Genomic DNA, 20,069 nt, shown 5'->3' with positions numbered 1-20,069 from the left:
TGAAGTGAAAGTTGAAGTGTACCAGAGTCCCCTCTTTCCTGAGGACAGTGTTGCTGTAGCCATACTCAGCACATACTATTTGCTCATAACTGCCAAGTGGTGGAATAGTGATTCTCCTTTTACAACAGCCCCAGCACAACTGCCCTGTTCTTTCCAGCACAGTTCATCCAGGTGAAACCTGGTGAAAATGAATGTTAAGTAGCAGACTGGGAAAGGAGGTGTCAAAAATATGCCCTGGTTCTGAGTGTATCCGCAAATGTAGGCGAACTGCTGACCTTGATACTTACAAAGAGTGCTGGGTGGGAAGGTGGAAACATAGATGGTTTGGTCAGCCCACCTTGAGGTCAACGAGACTCAGGTTTTTGTTGCTTCCAGTTGATACACTCACTTCCTTTTACTTGTCTACAGACTCCCAGTGTCACTCCAGCCTTAAGAGTCTCCTGTGCTGGCTGCTAAAATGAGTTCAGGCTCCCCTTCCTCAGTCAGCTTTGACCTCTTGTTCCAAACATTTCAAAGTGATTTCAAAGGCGCTATACTCATTGTCCATGTGAAGTGGCACGCTGTTGCAAATGATCTTCATTTTTTAATTTTAATTTTTATATTTATTTATTTTCCCTTTTGTTGTCCTGGTTATTTTTTATTGTTGTTGTTGTAGTTATTATTGCTGTTGCTGTTGATGTCATCGTTGTTAGGACAGAAAGAAATAGAGAGAGGGGGAGAGAAAGACCTGCAGACCTGCTTCACCACCTGTGAATCAGCTCCCCTGCAGGTGAGGAGTTGAGGGCTTGAACCAGGATCTTTACACTGGTCCTTGCGCTTGGCACCACGTGTGCTTAAACTGCTGCGCTACCATCCTACTCCCCAAAATGATCTTGGTTTTAAAAAATATTTTTATTTATTTATTATTGGATAGAGACAGAAATGGATAGAAAGACACCTGAAGCTCTGCTTCATCACTCATGAAACTTTCCCCTGCAAGTGGGGATCAGGGACTTGAACCTAAGACCTTGCATACGGTTATGTGTGCACTTAACCAGGTGCGCCACTTCCTGGCACTGAAATTGATTTTGCTTTTAAAATTTTCTTTACATATTAAAGAAAAATTATAGTGCTCCCCAGGCAACAACAGAGGTTTTTTTTAAAAAAAAATTATTAGTGATTTAATAATGATTTATAAGGTTGTAATATAAAAAGGTTACAATTACATATAGTTCCCACCACCAAAGTTCCATGTCCCATCCCCTCCATTGGAAGCTTCCCTATTCTTTATCCCTCTGGGACTATGGACCAATATTCTTTTGGGGGATGCAGAAGATGGAAGGCCTGACTTCTGTAATTGCTTCTGCTGGACATGGGTATTGGCAGGTTGATCCATACCACCACCACCTCCTCCCCCTGCCTGTTTCTATCTTTCCCTAGTAGGGTTAGGGCTCTGGAGAGGTGAAACTTCAGGACACATTGGTGAGACCATCAGCCCAGGGAAATCAGGATGGAATTATAGTAGTGTCTGCAACTTGGTGGCTGAAAGTCTGTGAGATATAAAGCAGGACAAAATGTTTACTAAACAGAAACCCAAAGGTAGGAATAGAGCAGATGATATTAGAGGTCTTCGTGTGGGAAGAAACTAGGAAGTCTATTTGAGGACTTTAGTAATTTTTGCCTAAGCCCTATAGCTAACATGTAGCTGGACAAAAAGTACTGGAGAGATGGTGTCAGAATTGAGAACAGGACTAGAAAGCTAAATTAGGGCAGAGAGTAGCTCCCAAACTTGAAAAAAGTATATAACAATTAACTGTTTCCCCATTGATTTGACATATATATATATGTTAATATTTAGCACAGGAGCCTGTATAATCTCATCACTGAGGTTTTAAAAATTAAAAAATGAAGTTCTTAAAGACCATTGTTATTTTACTAACCTGTCAATTCAAGCTAATCGTTTTGTTAGGACAAGCCGGTTCGGTTCCTCATTTCAACACCAGAGGGCGCCAGTGGCTAAATTATGTAGACATACTGCCTTTGCTAAGACACTGAACTTGGTTGCTTAATTCTCCTTTGTCACCTTGTGAAAGAACAGGAGAAAACTTTCATGAGTCATATCAAAGGCGTGTCAAAGAGTAACTATTGCTAAAGGCAGTGGGATGGAAATTCAGAGTAGTATCCTTCATGGGTTGAGTTAGCACAATGACCAGACAGACCATGGTGGGGCTCTGCTGGTAGGTGATTGTCTGAGAGAGACCACCCCACAAGATCACCCCCCACCCCCACACACATCAGTGCTCCTCCCCAAGTCCCTTTCCTTCTGGCTCTGCAGGCATCAAGTGCGTTTTGGGAATCTCTTCAGGCTTACTGACAGAGTCTTGCCTGGTTTCATTCCAGAAATGTTTTGTTTGCTTAAGAGACTTTACCATATATATTACAGAATTACATGTCCATGGGGGTTTAAATCCACACCATTCCCCACCACCAGAGTTCTGAATCTCCACTCTCCCCACTGCAATCCACCACTGTTCCCCTAAAGTTTTAGATATGGGCTAACTATCTTCTCTACAACTATCCACATTTATAGCAGTTTTAGGTTCACAATAAAACTGAGAGGAAGGTACAGAGATTCCTATATACCCCCTACCCTCACACATGCATCTCCTCCTCCATTATCCACATCTCCTCCAAGTGGGTTCACTCTTCGTGTAAGACATTTCATGAGTCGGGGAAAATGTTACTGTCCCAAAGCTATCATTTCAGTATCTTACAAATAGTTTCACTTGTCTAAAAATCCTCTGTGTTCTGCCTGTTTGTTCCTCCTTCGTCCTTGAACTTCTGGCAACCACTGACCCTTTTACTCTCCCCAGGGTTTTGCTTTCCCAGAACGTATATAGTTGGAATCACACAATGTGTAGAGTTAGAAACAAGTTAAGATTTAGCTAAGATGAATAAATTGGTACATACTATTAATGGAATGTTATTCAGCCCTACTAATAAATTAGTTACTAAAATTTAAAAGACAGAATACTATGGTTAAATGATATCGTGGTTTGAGGGTGAAATGTACTGATAATGGAAATGTGGAAGATATACCCTGTGACAACAAAATCAATGTAAATCAATATTTCCTTAATGAAGCAATACTGAAATTGAAAAAAAAAAAAAAAAGAACTTTAAGTGTGTATGTTACTAAGTTGGCTACTTCAAGTTTTAATAGTCATGAATGAACATGCAGTTTTTGTGAGGACATGAATTTTCAACTTCTTGGGCAAATCCAGAAATATAACTGTTGGATCATATGGTAAGAGCATGTTTTAATTTTGGGGTGTGGGGGGGAATCAAGCTGTCTTCCAGAGTCCTGGTACCATAAGAAATGAATGAGAATTCCTGGTGCTCACCAGGATTGGTGGTGTCAGTGTTTTGAGTTTTAGCTATTCTTTTTTTCTTTTTTAACATTTGCCCATTCATTTATTCAATAAGCCATTCTCACTAGGTTTCTATTATGTTCTAGATATTTGCACTACAATCATATGATACAAAACTGAAAAAAGATGTAGTACTAAGAGTTTTTTTCCTTTTTAGATTTTTTATATTTATCTATTTATTTTCCCTTTTGTTGCCCTTTTATTGTTGTTATAGTTATTGATGTTGTCGTTGTTAGATAGTTATAGATGTTGTCGTTGTTGGACAGTGAGAAATGGAGAGAGGAGGGGAAGACAGAAAGGAGGAGAGAAAGATAGACACCTGCAGACCTGCTTTACTTCCTGTGAAGCAACTCCCCTGCAGGTGGGGTGCCGGGGGCTTGAACCGGGATCCTTACGCTGGTCCTTGTGCTTCGCTTAACCTGCTGCACTACTGCCTGACTCCCAGTACTAAGAGTTTTAACTATTCTAACAGGTGTGCAGTGATAGCTCATTGTTTTAAACTGCAGTTCCTTAATGTTGCCTAGTGCTGACTTCTCTGATATGCCAATCTGTATCTCTTTGGCAAGATTTCTATTCAGGCCTTTCTCTCTTTCTTTCTCTTTTTTTCTTTCTTTCTCTCTCTCTTTCTTTCTATCTATCTATCTTTCTTTCTGTTGTTGTTGTTCTTATTCCATTCTTTCTTTGGGTGGGGGGAGGTCATCACTGGGACTTAACCACTCCAGGCCAACTTTTTCAAATAGGAAAATAGACACCCCTCCAAAAAACACAGAAGAGGGTAGGAGAGAGAGAGGGGGGGGGGAGAGACCCTAACACTGAAGCAAATATGGATGTGCCCTTGACAAAGCAGGCACACTGTCCAGATGACTGTCTGAGTAGCTCAGGCTGTTCACTTTTCTTAGCATTCACTTTTAAGGATTGTTTTCATGTTTTTGGATAACAGTCCTTTATCAGATCTCTTAATCTCTTAAAAGATTTTCTACTACTTTGTGAGGTAGAAGTATTCTATTTTAATGAAGCTAAGTCCATTAACTATTTCCTAAAGCAATCATGATTTGGTGCTACTTTTAAATAATTATCATCACCCCCAAGGTTATCTAGGTCTTTAACTATGGTATCTTCCAGGAATTAGTTTTATTTGTTATAGTTAGATGATGGTCAATTTTTAGTTAGTTTTGGTGAAGGCTATGAAATGTGTGTGTGTGTGTGTTTGCATATGGTTGTTCTGATGTTTCAGTACCACTTGCTGAAAAGACTATCATTGCTCCATTGTATTATCTTTGCTCCTTTGTCAGAGATCAGTTATTTATTTATGAAGGCCTTTTGTGGGGTCTCTGTTCTGCTCCATTGGTCTATTTGTTGGTTGTTGTCAGTACACATTGTCTTGATTGCTATAACTTTATAGTAAGTCTTGAGGTCAGATAATCATCTCATCTGTGAACCAAGAATGGTATTTTTCTTCTTTTCCAATCAGTGTGTCATTTATCTCTTTTCCTTGTCTTCATGAATTATTTAGGATTTCTAGTACATTACTAAAAAGGAACATGAGAGAATACCCTTGCCTTCTTCCTCATTTAAGTGACCAAGCTAGATTCACACATTAAGTGTGACAGTAGTAGCTTTTTGTAGATGTATTTTCTCCCTTCTTTTTTTCTTGAGAGAAAGAGAACAAGCAGAGTACCACTCTGTCATTTTATGCAGAACTAGGGACAACACAGCATTTGTGCAGGCAAGACATACATTGTACCTCAGTGTTCCTTATCAGGCTGAGAAGGCTCCTCATCTTAGCTGCTGACAGATGTGGGTGTTGGATTTTATCAAATGTTTCTTCCACATCTATTGATAGGATTGTATGATGTTTCATCTTTAGGTCATTGATATGATGTATCACACTAATTGACTTTGAAATGCTGACTTGCCCTTACATATTTGAGATAAAGCCCACTTCATTATGGTGTTTAATTCTTTTTCCTAATGTAATATTAGGTTCAACTTGCAAATATTTGACTGGGGAATTTTATGTCTCTACTCTTGGGAAATAGTTGCTGTTGTAAAAGGAAATTTTGTAGTATCTTTATCATTTTTTTTTTGTGTTATGGTAATGATGACTTCAATCAACAAGTTGAAAAATGTTCCTTCTGCTGACTTCTGGAAGATATTATATACAGTGGAAGGATTTATTTGTAGGCTTCATCAGTGAACCTTCCTGGGCCAACTATATCTTGTTTAAGAAGGTTATTAATGATTGGTTCTATGACTTTAACAGATAAAGATCTTTTAATGCTATTAACACAATTTTCTGTGTAAGTTTTGACAGGTTGTGGCTTAAAAAGATAGTTTTGCTGCATCCTGCCAGTTATGATAGCTATGTTTTCATTTTCAGTAAGTTCAAAGTATTTTGATTTTTTATTTTGGACTTGTGTTGTTCAGTAGTATGTTATTTAATTTCCAAATATTCTGGAAATTTCCAGCTACTTTTCTGTCATTGATTCCTAATTTAATTCCACTAAGAGCAGGCATTGCATAATTTCTATCCTTTTTTAAATTTTTTAAAATCATTTTATTGGAGAGAATTAATGGTTTACAGTACAGCTATTGACACAAGGGTGCACTAAGAACAGCACCAGGGGAGCTATGTAGGTGGTAGAGTGGTACTTTGGTCTCTCTCTCTCTCTCTCTCCCTCTCTCTCTCTCTCGGATTCTCTCTCTCTCATTCCTAGAGAGAGAAAGAAAGAGAGAGAATCAATACTGAATCAGGCGGTAGCTCAGTGATATCATGCATTCATGAATACCTGAGTTCATTCTCTGGTACCACTTAAAAAAAGAATTAAAAACATATGCAAAAGTTTCAGTGCTACTATTATTTAATCTTCCTCTGATAGTCCCTTTTTATATGTGTGAATTTATGACTGATACTATTTTCGAACTCCCAAAGACATGTAGGCACGATCTCTGCTTCTTTGAAACTGGATTTTCTTTTTTATCTGAAAGGGGCCTTGAAGGACACCTCATTCAGTCTGCTCATTTTCAGATGAATGTCTTGACTGGCTTCTCTGTGGGCATTTCTCTCTTAGCCATGTTTCACATTTTAGTAGAGTGGGCTGGATTAGTGTGGTACATCTGGATTCAGAATCCAAATAAATGATTTGTAGAGGAAACAGCAAAGTTCTTCTGCCATCAGTGTTCTACTCGCTGAAAGGAACTTTCAGTTTGATACTTGCTACTTATCCATATTATACTATATGAAATAACAGACTGTAAGTAGCTGGTAACACTTTATTTCTGCACAGCGGTTTAATGGGTGATTTTAGTTCTGTATGATGTGATAGTGGTGGGTGACTTATTTTTCTCTTTGTGTCTACCTTTTCTAAATTATATCACCTGAACATTCATTACTTTTATAATCAGGAAATATATATAATTTTAGGCCATGGAGATCTGGAAATCTGTTCTCTATGTCTTCCTACAGTCTGCAAGATGAACGTCCACCGGCGCTGTGAGACCAATGTGGCTCCCAACTGTGGGGTGGATGCCAGAGGAATTGCCAAGGTGCTGGCTGACCTTGGTGTCACTCCAGACAAAATCACCAACAGCGGCCAGAGGAGGAAAAAGGTAAGTGGCTGTTTGGTGACACTTCTGCAGCTCTTGGTGGGTGGGCCAAGTCTCCTGGGCTGGCTTCCTGAGAGTGCCCTGAAGTGGGGTTACAGGAGTGCCAGACTGAGAAACTGACTCAAAGTGGGTGCTGAAAGAAATATAAAACAAGAAGAGAAAGCAGGCAGGTAACAGTAAAGTCTCCTTCAATTCCAGAAGTGGGGAGTAAAACAAAACAAGTTTCAAGTGTCAGTTTCTCAGAACAGAAACTTTGAAATACTCTCTAAAGAAGGTATGAGAACTGCAGACAAGGAAATAGACTTATCTGCCTCCAAAACTGGCATGAAATCAATGCCAGTGCTTGAACTTTGCTCTCATGTATCAGTGTAATGATGATTAATGGAAAAAGAGCTGGAACCACATTCTTTTATAGGGAGTAAGCCAGGAAGACTTGTGATAGTGGTAGCACAGCTGTCCGAGGAATATTGTTAATGCCTCATGACAAGAAATATCTGGGCCTTACTTGGGAGACATTAAACCCTTTCTGTCTATTGGACATTCTGAATGTCAGTGGGAAGAGAGCCATTGGCTAAAATATTATTTTAGCAAGTCAGGCACCAGAGATGCAAATGAAGTTAATGGCATCCAGAGCATTTTTTATTTAAAATATATTTTTATTTATTTTAATTTTATTAGTGATAACAATGATTAACAAGATTGTAAAATAACAGAGGTATAATTCCACACACTAGAGTTCCCACCACTAGAGTTCCATGTCCCTTTCCGTTTACTGGAAGCTTCTCTATTCTTTTTTTTTTTTAAATTTTTTTTAAATTTCTTTATTGGGGAATTAATGTTTTACGTTTGACAGTAAATTCAGTAGTTTGTACATGCATAATATTTCTCAGTTTTACATATAAAAATACAACCCCAATTAGGTCCTCTGAAATCCTTCTTGGACCTGTATTCCCCCCCCTCCCCAACACACCCCAGAGTCTTTTACTTTGGTGCAATATGCCAATCCCAGTTCAGGTTCTACTTGTGTTTTCTCTTCTGATCTTCTACTTGTTCTACTTGTGTTTTCTCTTCTGCCTGAGAGTGAGATCATCTCATATTCATCCTTCTTTTTCTGACTTATTTCACTTAACATGAATTTTTCAAGGTCCATCCAAGATCGGCTAAAAATGGTGAAGTCACCATTTTTTATAGCTGAGTAGTATTCCATTGTGTATATATACCACAACTTGCTCAGTCACTCATCTGTTGTTGGACACCTGGGTTGCTTCCAGGTTTTGGCTATTACAAATTGTGCTGCTAAGAACTTATGTGTGCACAGATCTTTTTGGATGGATATGTTGGGTTTCTTAGGATATATCCCCAGTAGAGGAATTGCAGGGTCACTGGGTAGGTCCATTTCTAGCCTTCTGAGAGTTCTCCAGACTGTTCTCCACAGAGGTTGGACCAATTTACATTCCTACCAGCAGTGCAGGAGGGTTCCTTTGACCCCACACCCTCTCCAGCATTTGCTGCTGTTACCTTTTCTGATGTATGACATTCTCACAGGAGTGAAATGGTATCTCATTGTTGTCTTTATTTGCATTTCTCTGACAATCTAAGACGGTGCATTTTTTTCATGTGTTTCTCAGCCTTTTGGATCTCTTCTGTGGTGAATATTCTGTCCATGTCCTCCCCCTCCTTTTGGATGGGGTCATTTGTTTTCTTGTTGTTGAGTTTAGCAAGCTCTTTATATATTCTGATTATTAGCCTCTTGTCTGATGTATGGCATGTAAAGATCTTCTCTGATTCTGTGAGGGGTCTGTTGGTTTGGGTAGTGGTTTCTTTAGCTGTGCAGAAGCTTTTTAGTTTTATGTAGTCCCATAGGTTTATACTTGCCTTAGTCTTCTTTGTGATTGGATTCGTTTCGTTGAAGATGTCTTTAAAATGTATGTGAAAAAGAGTTCTGCCAGTATTTTCCTCCAAGTATCTGATAGTTTGTGGTCTAACATCCAAGTCCTTGATCCGTTTGGAATTTACTTTTGTATTTGGTGAAATATAGTGGTTCAGTTTCATTCTTCTGCATGTTTCAACCCATTTTTTCCAATACCATTTGTTGAAGAGACTCATCTTTCCCCGTTGAATAGTCTGGGCACCTTTGTCAAAGGTTAGATGTCCATAGGCATAGGGGCTTACTTCTGGGCTCTCAATTCTATTCCAATGGTCAGTGTGTCTATTTATGTCCCAGTACCAGACAGTTTTGATTACAACAGCCCTATAATACAATTGGAGATCTGGGAGTGTGATGCCTCCAGTTCTGTTCTTTCTTCTCAAGATTGTTTTGGCAAGTCTAGGTCTTTTCTGGTTCCAGATAAACATTTGTAACATTTGTTCTATTCTCCTAAAAAATGTGTTTGGGATCTTGATGGAGATAGCATTCAATTTGTACATAGCTCTGGGTACTATATTCATTTTGATGATGCTAATTCTTCCAAGCCATGAGCATGAAATATATTTCCACTTCTGGGTGTCTTTTTCAATTTCCTTGAGTAGTGACTCATAATTTTCAGTATACTAGTCTTTCACTTCTTTGGTTAGGTTTATTCCTAGATATTTTATTGTTTTTGTTGCTATAGTAAAAGGAATTGATTTCTGGATTTCAGCTTCTAACTTAGTGTTTGCATAGAGGAATGCCACTGATTTTTCTATGTTAATTTTGTAGCCTGATAACTTACTTGCCTGATTATTTCCAAAAGCTTCTTGCTGGATTCCTTAGGTTTTTCTATGTATACTATCATGTCATCTGCAAATAGGGAGAGTTTGACTTCTTCTCTTCCAATCTGTATCCCTTTAATTCCTTGCTCCTGCCTGATTGCTATGGCAAGAACTTCCAACACTATGTTGAATAGTAATGGTGATAGTGGGCAGCCATGTCTAGTACCTGATCTGAGGGGAAATGCTTCCAGTTTTTCACCATTGAGTATGCTACGGCCTGTAGGTTTGCTATATATAGACTCCACTATCTTCAGGAATTTTCCATCTGTTCTCATTTTTGTAGTGTTTTGATCATAAAGGGATGTTTTATTTTGTCAGTGGCTTTCTCTGCATCTACTGATATGACCATGTGGTTTTTGGTCTTGCTTTTTGTTGATGTGGTGGATCACGTTGATTGATTTACGTATATTAAACCGACCTTGCATGCCTGGGGTAAACCCCACTTGATCATGATGAACCATCTTTTTAATATACTGCTGTATCCGGTTGGCTAGAATTTTTGTTCAATATTTTAGCATCTATGTTCATCAGAAGTATTGGTCTGTAGTTTTCTATTTTGGTTGTGTCCCTGTCTGCTTTTGGTATCAAAGTGATGCTGGCTTCATAGAAGCTGGAAGGGAGTATCCCAGTGTCTTCAATCTTCTGGAAGACTTTTTAAAGTAAAGGTATTAGTTCTTCTCTGAAGGTTTTGTACAATTCATTTGTAAAACCATCTGGTCCAGGACTTTTATTTTTGAGAAGTTTTTGATAACTTTCAATTTCATTAGTCGTATGGACCTCTTCATGTTATCTAGTTCCTCTTTCCTTAATTTTGGAAGTTCATACGTATCTAGGAAATCGTCCATTTCTTCCAGGTTCTCTAGCTTGGTGGCATGTTGAATTTCTGCGGTATCTGTTGTGATAGCTCTTCTTTCTTTTATCTGATTTATTTGGGTCTTCTCCCTTTTTTGTTTTGTGAATCTGGCTAAAGGTTTGTTGATTTTGTTCATTCTTTCAAAGAACCAACATTTACTTTCATTGATCTTTTGTATGGTTTTCTTATTTTTAGTGTTATTGATTTCTGTCCTAACTTTGGTAATTTCTGTCCTTCTGGTTGCTTTAGGGTTCCTTTGTTCTTTTTCTTCTAGGTCTTTAAGATGAACAATCAGGCTGTTTATTTGTGCTTTTTCATATTTCCTAATGTGTTCTTGTATGGCTATGAAATTCTCTCTCAGTACTGCCTAAGCTAAGTCCCAAATATTTTGATAGCTTGTGTCTTCATTTTCATTGAACTCTCGAAACATTTTGATTTCTTCCTTTATTTCCTCTCTGATGCAGTAGTTGTTAAGTACTATACTGTTGAGCTTCCACATTTTGGGGCTATTACTAATCTTTTGTTGATTGTTAAGTGTTAGTTTAATTCCACTGTGATCTGAGAAGATGATTTCAATGCTCTTGAATTTGCTGATGCTTTCTTTGTGGCCTAACATATGGTCTATCCTTGAGAATGACCCATGTGGACTTGAGTAAAATGTGTATTCCAGTTTCTTGGGGTGAATAACTCTGAAAATGTCCAGTAGTTCTAGTTTATCTCTCTCCTCATTTAGCTCCCTCATGTCTTTATTCGCTTTCTGCCTGGATGATCTGTCAATTTGAGGGAGTGGGGTGCTGAAGTTCCCTACTATGACTGTGTTACTGTTAATATATTGCTGTAGCTCTTTCAGTAGATGTTTGATATATTTAGATAGATTCTCATTGGGTGCATAGCTGTTAATAATTGTTAATTCCTCTTGATTGACTGATCCACTGAGCATTAAGTAGTGTCCATCCCTTTCTTTTTAAATTTTATTTATTTTAAAGTCTATCATGTCAGATATGAGAATAGCTGTTCCTGCCCTTTTTTGTGGGTCATTGGCTTGTTCTGCTCTAAAATACCTCCTGAAGGGCTCTTTCCCTTCTAATTTCAGAATCTGCATATGCCTTTTCCTTGGTGCCTCTCAGAAGAGTCTTTCCCTTAAATGGGAATAATTGAATTGTTTCTGTCTGTTTAACTTTCTTCTCTACCTTCTCTGTTAGCAAAGCTCTTTTGCAAGATTGGAGTGGGGGAGGCTCTTCTCCTTGGTTTGCTGTGAGATTTTGTGCTGGTGGCTCATCTCAGCAATGTAAATCCTACTTTTGGAAATAGGACCTCAATTATTGACCCAAGGCACTGGAATTGCAAGCAGAATGTCAGCACCCAAGAATGCTGGGCCCCACTGAGAGGCGGGTTAAGCAAACACCCTGTGATGACAGTGTTGAACAGACACACCATTTGTGAGCCCTAGAGAGAGCCCTTGCCAGATGGAATGTTTTGTTTTTGTTTTGTTCCTTGCTAGAAATAAATTGAGACATCATCCTGAACATTTAGAAGAAAACTTAGCACCTACCCTCTCCCCTAAATTCACATAAACTATACTTGGCAAGCATCATCTATTGTTTTGCATTTGGGGGCTCCCACAGTAAGAAATCAACATGGAGATTTGCAGGAAAGGACAAAGTCTAGGGATTTCTAAGTAATTTGTTGAGCATTTATTAGTGTACTACTATATGCTCTATAAAACTGTTAGGTAGAGGGCATAGTGGTGGCACACCATGTTAAGAGCATATAGTACGAAGAGCAAGGACCCACTCAAGGGTCTGGGTTTGGGCCCCCATCTCTCCACCTGCACAGGGTTGTTTCATAAGCACTGAAACAAGTTGTGTCTATCTTTCTCCCTCTCTGTCTTCTTCTCCTTTCTCAATTTCTTTCTGTCTATAAAAATAAAAAAATGGTCATAGGAGCAGTGGATTTTTATTACAGGTACTGAGACCCAGTGATAACCCTGGAGGCAAATAAAATAAAATAAAATAAAATAAAATAAAATATAGAATTACTGGGTAGAGTCTTACCTTCAAAGGACAGGGACACACACACACACACACACACTCAACTGGGCACAAACAATAGACACATACAGATACTTCAGCTAAATAAGTCAAATTAAATAAGAATAAGTGCCAGATAGGTGTTGAAGACAAGGATTGTCATATTACTTTAAATGAAGCTAGCTGAGCTAGGCAAGGGTGGTTTTACTGTATAGGTAGGGTAGACTTTGCTTAATAAGGTCAGTTGCACTTGGATAGAATTAAATCCTCTCATTTAACTGGCAAATGAAACCTCAAATCTGTGGTTTCAGTATATCAGTTTAGTAAGTGCCACTGTGTACGAGGGATGCCCAAGGTTCATGGGGAATATCTGGTACCTCTGACTTCAGGGCAACTCAGCACCCTCCTTTCTTGATGCCACCCCCATTCTTTCTTCTCTCTGTAGCTCATTGCTGGTGCAGAGTCCCCACAGCCTACTTCTGGAAGCTCACCCTCTGAGGAAGATCGATCCAAGTCAGCACCCACCTCACCTTGTGACCAAGGTAAGAACGTCAGGTTTCTTCCTTCCTTGGAGCACTGGCACTGAAAAGACCACAGAGCTGAGGCCTCAGCAGCCCAGAATGGCCTTGTTAGCTGAAACAGCCAGCGGCCCTGGAAGGTCTTCAGATGTCTTTTCCCAGTCGACTCATTAGCTGTTCTTTTTCTCCACAAAGCTTTCTTGAGAGCTAGGCTCTGAATAACTCGCCTGCTTTAATCTCTTCCAGGCCATTTCAGTCCAGGGTAAGAAAGGAAGACATGTGATTTATTTTTGTTTTCTTCTCTGTGTCTTGTTCCCTAGTTCTAAGTGCTGAATGGGTGAGAGAGAGGAGGGGAAAGTAACAGAGCCTTTAGTGAGCTATTTCTCCAGCCCTAACCAGAAGCATCTAAACTCTGCAGGTTCCCAAGGATCCTGAGGCTGAGAAGGGACTAACTAACATAGTAAGAATCTAACCCCCAGTGCCCAGAACCAGGTCTTACTGGGAAAAAGGGGCGCCTGTGTCCACAGAGTATGAGTATTATCATCCTGTAACTAGAGCGCCTTAATAGATAGAAAGATGTATCTTCATCACTACTTCACTGCTCAAGAACCCCCCGCCATGCAGGTGGGACCAGGGGCTTGAACCCAGGTCCTTGTATGTCATAATGCATGTGTTCTAGCAGGGTGAAGCCATCCCTCGTGATGTAAGAAGCCATATCTCGGAACACCTACCATCGAACCCTCTCTGGAGGTCACTGCTGTGGCCTAGCTCTCCTTATTGAGGATTAAATTCAACAGCTTGTAGAGAGTAGTATGCCAAGTCTAAGGCCTCAGAATAATTACTCTAAGATGCTCTTCATGCTACTCTTACTAAGTTTCTGTATTTTTATATTCTGCTTCATTCCAAAAGAGAGTTGGCCCATATGTAATTCAGCAATCCTCTAGGGCCTTCAAACTTGGAGATGTTATCCCAGACCAGTGCAGATATTTTCATGTTTCCGTTTTTAGTGCCAAGCCCTCTTTTGAGAGACATGGAGCATATGGTAAAGAGGCTGCTGGTTAGAGTGACAGATCGGTGGTCCTAAGCCTGGCTCCTGCTATTCAGCCTTGCCTAGACACAGTGCCTCTCAGGGCCTCTACATGTCTTTATCAGTGCAGGTTCTAGTTGCATGTAGCAATGATGTGAGTACAAATAAATACATAAACCTCTGTTATCAGTACATGAAATCATTGATAGATAGATAAGACAACTTTTTCTTTAATCTCTCACAGAAGAACACATAAAAAAAGAGGGCCAGGCAGTGGCATACCTGGTACAATATATGCATTACCATATGCAAGGACCTGGGTTCAAGCTCCTGGTCCCCACCTGAAGGGGGGAGGCTTCATAAGCAGTGAAGCAGTGCTGAAGGTCCATCCATCCATCCATCCATCCATCCATCCATCCATCCATCCATCTATCCACCTACCTACCTACCTACCTGTCAATTTCCACTTCCCTCTCAATTACTCTCTGTCTCAATCAGTCAATCAATAAAATTTATGTGGGGTGTGAGTGGTGGCACACCTGGTTGAGCACACATGTTAAAGTGAACAAGGACTCAGGTTTGAGCCCCTAGTCCTCACCTGCAGGGGGAAATCTTCCTGAGTGGTGAAGTAGGACTTCTGTCTCTCTCCCTCTCTGACTTCCCCTACCCTCTTGATTTCTGGCTGTCTCTTTCCAATAAATAAAGATAAAAAAAGAAAACTTAGCAAAATTGTTTATTTCAGCCACCTTCTAATTAGTACACCTGAGAAAAGACAGCATGATTTTCCACGTATAGGTTATACTGTAGACAGTGAAAGAAATGACAGTGCCCCTATCCCTTTTTAACTGTATGTGTGAACCATGTGTGTAATTAATGCTACAAGGGAATTAACACAACTTTATATAACTTAAGATTTTTCAGGGGTTGGTTGCACCTGGTTGAGTGCACACATTAACAGTGTGCAAGGACCCAGGTTCAAACCCTCTGTCCCCACCTACAGGAGGGGGGAGCTTCACAAGTAGTGAAGCAGTGCTGCAGATGTCTCTCTGTTTCTCTCCCCTTTTTTTTATTAGTGATTTAATAATGATTAACAAGACTGTAAGATAACAGAGGTTCAGTTCCACACAGTTCCCACCACCAGAGTTCTGTGTCCCATCCTCTTCACTGGAAGCTTCCCCATTCTTCATCCCTCTGGGAGTATGGGCCAGTATTATTTATGGGATGCAGAAGGTGGAAGGTCTAACTTCTCAAATTGCTTCTCCACTGTACATGGACATGGGCAGGTTGATCCATATTTCCAGCCTATTTCTATCTTTTCCTGGTGGGGTAAGGCTCTGGAGAGGTGAGGTTCCCAGTCACATTGGTGAGGTCATCTGCCTGGGGAGGTCAGAATGGCATCACAGTAGTGCCTGCAACTTGGTGGCTAAAAGGCAGCAATATATAAAGCAAATTGGTCAATAAACTGGAACCCAAAGGTAGGAATAAATCAAGTGAAACTAGGGGTCTTCAGGTGGGAAAAAGCTAGGAAATCTACTTTAGGTATGTTCTATGGAGCTCATGACTTTCGTAATTCTTAGCTGAGCCTGACAGCCAACATGCAGGTGGACTAAAAGTATTGTCTGGGAAGATGGTGTCAGAGTTGAGAATAGGACTAGAAAGCTGGATCAGGGTAGAGAGTAGCTCACAAATATGAGGAAAGTACATAAATACCATTAGCTGTTAGCTCCATCGTTCTGACCTAGGGCCCATATATATTCATATTAGAAAAAAACTTTTAAAAAGCCCATAAAAAGACATTTTCTTCAGGACACAAGTTTTGTCTTCCAATATCTATTTAGTAATTTGTCTTGGAAACTGAGACTGTTAGCTCTATATTGAGACTTAAAACATTATTCTTAACTAAAAACAAATGAAAGGAAACCATTGAATTGATGGAGGGATATCTGAAGACTCAAAATCTGTGCCCCACTCCCCTCCCACCATGCCAGAAAATTTAAGGAGCCAAACTCTAGCTCTCAGACAGATTCGAGAATTTTCAAGTAAGCACTCTGGGACCTCTATCCTCCTGAAAAAAAATTGGAGTTCTCTTTATGTCCAGAAGCACTCATCCCTTATTCTGATTCCCAGGGGCTGATAGTTGGTGTTCTGTGTGTCCAGTTACTCATGGGCATCTTTTAAAAGTGGATTATACTGGATATGACCACTTCTGCTCTGGGGAGTGTGTCTCAGTGAATGAATAGCTAGCAGAAAAGCTTCCTCAAAGAGAAAAGGTCAGGGAATCATTGAGTGTTATCACCCTCAGGTAATCCAGGTCACATACTCTGGGGTAGGGGGCACAAGACTGTCTCATAGTTGTGAAACTGCCCTGAATAAACAAACCTGCCCCACTTGAGATAACTGGCAACATGTCACTCTAGGGAAGCCATTCTTTTGTTAATGATAAGCCCATCACTCACCTTGTGTGAGATGGCTATTTAATATAAACCCAGCAACAAGGCCAGGTAAAGTCCTGTAGAGGTAAAGGTTTTCTAATCCCAGCTGCTGAAATAATCACATTGCCGATGATCTCTGTGATGCCGGTTCTTGATTAGTTGTTGTTCTAATGCTCAAAGGAGACTTGATTGAAGGGCACTTGTTACCTTTGAAACTCTGCAGGGTTCCTGAGAAGGCAGGATTTATTGCACTTCACCAGGAATAATGGCATAAGGCTACTAGTTAAAGGGAACTTGTGTGGGGAGGTGTCTGGGTCCCAGGATAACTGAATAATTTGGAAGGGTGTAAGACCCCCCTCTTTGAATACAAATGCTCTGCAGTGCATTAGATGTCAGTAAAAATATGTTGAACAAATGAAGAAACATATTAAAAAGGTGCCATATTGAATTTGTTGCTGTGAAGAAGCAGAAGAATTCAGAGCTCATCAGGAGGAATTCTGAGTACTGAGTTCCAGAAAAGAGATGATGGGGTATGTGCTAATGTGATATCTTATCACTCTTGACCCTAGAAATAAAGGAACTTGAAAACAACATCCGGAAGGCCTTGTCATTTGACAACCGAGGGGAGGAGCACAGGGCAGCGTCATGCACCGATGGCCAGCTGTCAAGTTCTGGTGAGAATGGTGAAGTCCGGCAAGGCCAGGCCAAGCGCTTGGGCCTAGATGAGTTCAACTTCATCAAGGTGTTGGGCAAAGGCAGCTTTGGCAAGGTCTGTGGCATGTGTGGGTATAAGTGCTAATTTTTTCTACCCTGTGGTGTTGCCTCCTCTGTTAAGTGATAGACATTTTCCTTCCTTGTTGAACAGAAAGGGCTGAAAAACATGAATGTGGGAGCCTGGATTCTGCTACTTTTTAGCAAGAAGACTTTAGTGTAGTTAATTGTTCTCTTTGAGGTTTAGTTTTTTCTCACTTGTCAAGTGGGAATAGGAATCAATGAGAAAGTGGGTCCAAAAACACTGAATAGTTTACACTGCTTAACATGTACTTGGCATTCCATTGTCAATATTAATAATGTTGCATTCCATCCTGCTTATAATCATTTACAATTCTCCTTTTTAATTCCTTATGAAGACTTTGAAAATGTATCTCTGACCTCCATGAGTTTAGACTCTAAGCAAATCTTAGCATGTGTTAAATAATGTCTAACTGATTTTCTGGCACTTAGTCTATGTTTTATTTATCCTCTGCATGTGAAGAGAGAACAAAGCTGAATAATCAGCTTATGTGTTGTGTCAGGGTTGCTCTACCCATGGTACCAGTTGCCATCCTCCATGCCCTGCTTCCCACTGAGACCAGCATGGTGGTGATGGGTGTGGGCCCAGTATACTCTCATAGTAATTACCCACCATGTTGATGGTGGGCTGAGATGGCAAAATAATTCCTGTTCATTTTAGAAAGACAGTAATCAGGCTTTGAGCACTGGTAGCTAATTAACATTTCAACTGAAGTCCCTGACTGTTCCTTGTTCTTTCCAGACCATGTCTGGGAGCAGCACAATTTGTAATAGCCAAAACCTGGAAGCAACCCAGGTGTCCAACAACAGATGAGTGGCTGAGAAAGTTGTGGTCTATATACACAATGGAATACTACACAGCTATTAAATATGAAAATTTCACCTTCTTCACCTCATCTTGAATAGAGCTTGAAGGAATCATGTAAAGTGAGATAAGCCAGAAAGAGAAGGATGGATATGGGATGATCTGATTGATAGACAGAAGTTGAGACATAAGAACAAAGAGGGAAACACAAAGCAGAAGTTGGATTGGATTGGATTGGACTGGACTGGATTGGAGTATTACAGCCCAGTGAAGCACTCTGGGGGAGAGGGGTTCTGGAGCATGATGTCAGAGGAGGACCTAGGCTTGGGGTTAGAGTGTTATGCAAAAAATAGAGAAATGCTACACATGTACCAACAACTGTATTTACTGTCGACTATAAACCATTAATATTCCCCAGTAAAAACTAAAAATAGATTAGAAAAAAACATGTCTGGGAGAGATTGAATTCATCTCTCTTAAGAATTCTGGGAGAAAAGAGCTCTAATTCAAGGGGGCATGTGTCTGACTGACAGTGCTCAATGGCTCCATGTCTTGGTCTCTTAAACGCAGGAGCCTTGGGGAGTCGGGCGGTAGCATAGCAGGTTAAGCGCACGTGGCATGAAGCACAAGGACCAGCGTTAAGGATCTCGGTTTGAGCTCCCAGCTCCCCACTTGCAGGAGAGTCGCTTTACAGGCAGTGAAGCAGGTCTGCGGGTGTCTGTCTTTCTCTCCCTCTGTCTTCCCCTCTGTCTTCCCCTCCTCTCTCCATTTCTCTCTGTCCTATCCAACCATGACAACATCAATAACAACAATAACTACAACAATAAAACAAGGTCAACAAAAAGGAATAAATAAATAAATAAATAACCTATTTAAAAATCTTGTTTAAAAAACAAAAAAGCAGGAGCCTTTGTGTCTGTTAACTAACTGAGCCAGAGTCATCCATTCTCTTTCAAGGGCCTCATGCTACCGAGCTCTTAGGGGTGGGTTGGGGAACCTTGTTCCTGCCGAGAACACTGGGATATTTCTCACATCATTCAAGGACCAAAAAAAATTATCAACTTAAAAATTGAAACCTGGGCTGGTGAAATAGCTCACTTGAATAGTGTGCTGTTTTGACATGTGTGCAGCTCAAGTTAGAGCCTACCCCCCTCACCACATTTATCTTTGGTTCTGTGGTCTCTTTTCCTATCTCTTATTGTCTTTCTATCTCTATCTTAAAAAAAAAAAAAAAAAGCACTCAGTGTTAAGACAAGAAAGAAAACAAACCAAAAAACAACTCTGGATGCCTTGGCAGGCCAGACTATATGACTCTGGGCCTTACATGCCTATGGACCTGGACATCCTCCACCCCTACCCTAGAGTATGAGGCCTGGTCTCCAGCCCAGTCCACCTACCTCATCTCACTGGAAATCCTGTGACATGGGAGTTAATTGAAGTTTACCTAAATGGCCAAAGTGAAACAACATTCTTCTAGAAACTGGCTAATTAAGAAGCAAGCACCAGCCATCTAGCTGATCATAACCCTGGGAAATGAGCAAGTTTCATTCTGATCGAGACTCAAAGGAAACAAGTGGACTCAAGAGTTTCAGGTGTCATATTGTATAGCCGGGTTGGAAACTTGGAGGACTCATGGATATTTGGGTCACTTCGTAAGAAAGATTATGAGCAAAGTCTGAGCCAGTTTTAAAGAGTTTGCACTACATGTTGTAGGTGAAAGAAGAGCCTCTGATTTGTATAGGAACCTTCTGAATTACAGCTTCTCAGTTTAGACAACTTACACTGAAATACTATCCTTAGGAGTTAGCTATTTTTTGGAAGAAGACTGGCCACATTTGTAAGGAA

At 40.2% G+C, this 20,069-nt stretch overlaps 1 protein-coding gene across 2 annotated transcripts in view; it reads left to right on the top strand.

Moving 5' to 3' along the window:
• The window catches only part of PRKCE (protein kinase C epsilon), a 606,660-nt gene that overhangs the window by 401,061 nt on the left and 185,530 nt on the right, over nt 1–20,069 (top strand). For both annotated transcript variants that reach the window (XM_007523339.3, XM_060187546.1), the window contains exons 7-9: nt 6,877–7,019; nt 13,096–13,192; nt 17,197–17,396. In XM_007523339.3, coding sequence (XP_007523401.1) covers nt 6,877–7,019; nt 13,096–13,192; nt 17,197–17,396 — 440 coding nt within the window. The remainder of the gene's footprint in view (nt 1–6,876; nt 7,020–13,095; nt 13,193–17,196; nt 17,397–20,069) is intronic.

This window comes from Erinaceus europaeus, chromosome 3 (genome assembly GCF_950295315.1).
Source record: "Erinaceus europaeus chromosome 3, mEriEur2.1, whole genome shotgun sequence".
NCBI classification, from domain to species: domain Eukaryota; kingdom Metazoa; phylum Chordata; class Mammalia; order Eulipotyphla; family Erinaceidae; genus Erinaceus; species Erinaceus europaeus.
The sequence above is the reverse complement of the archived record's forward strand: the minus strand, read 5'-3'. Positions and strand labels throughout refer to the sequence as shown.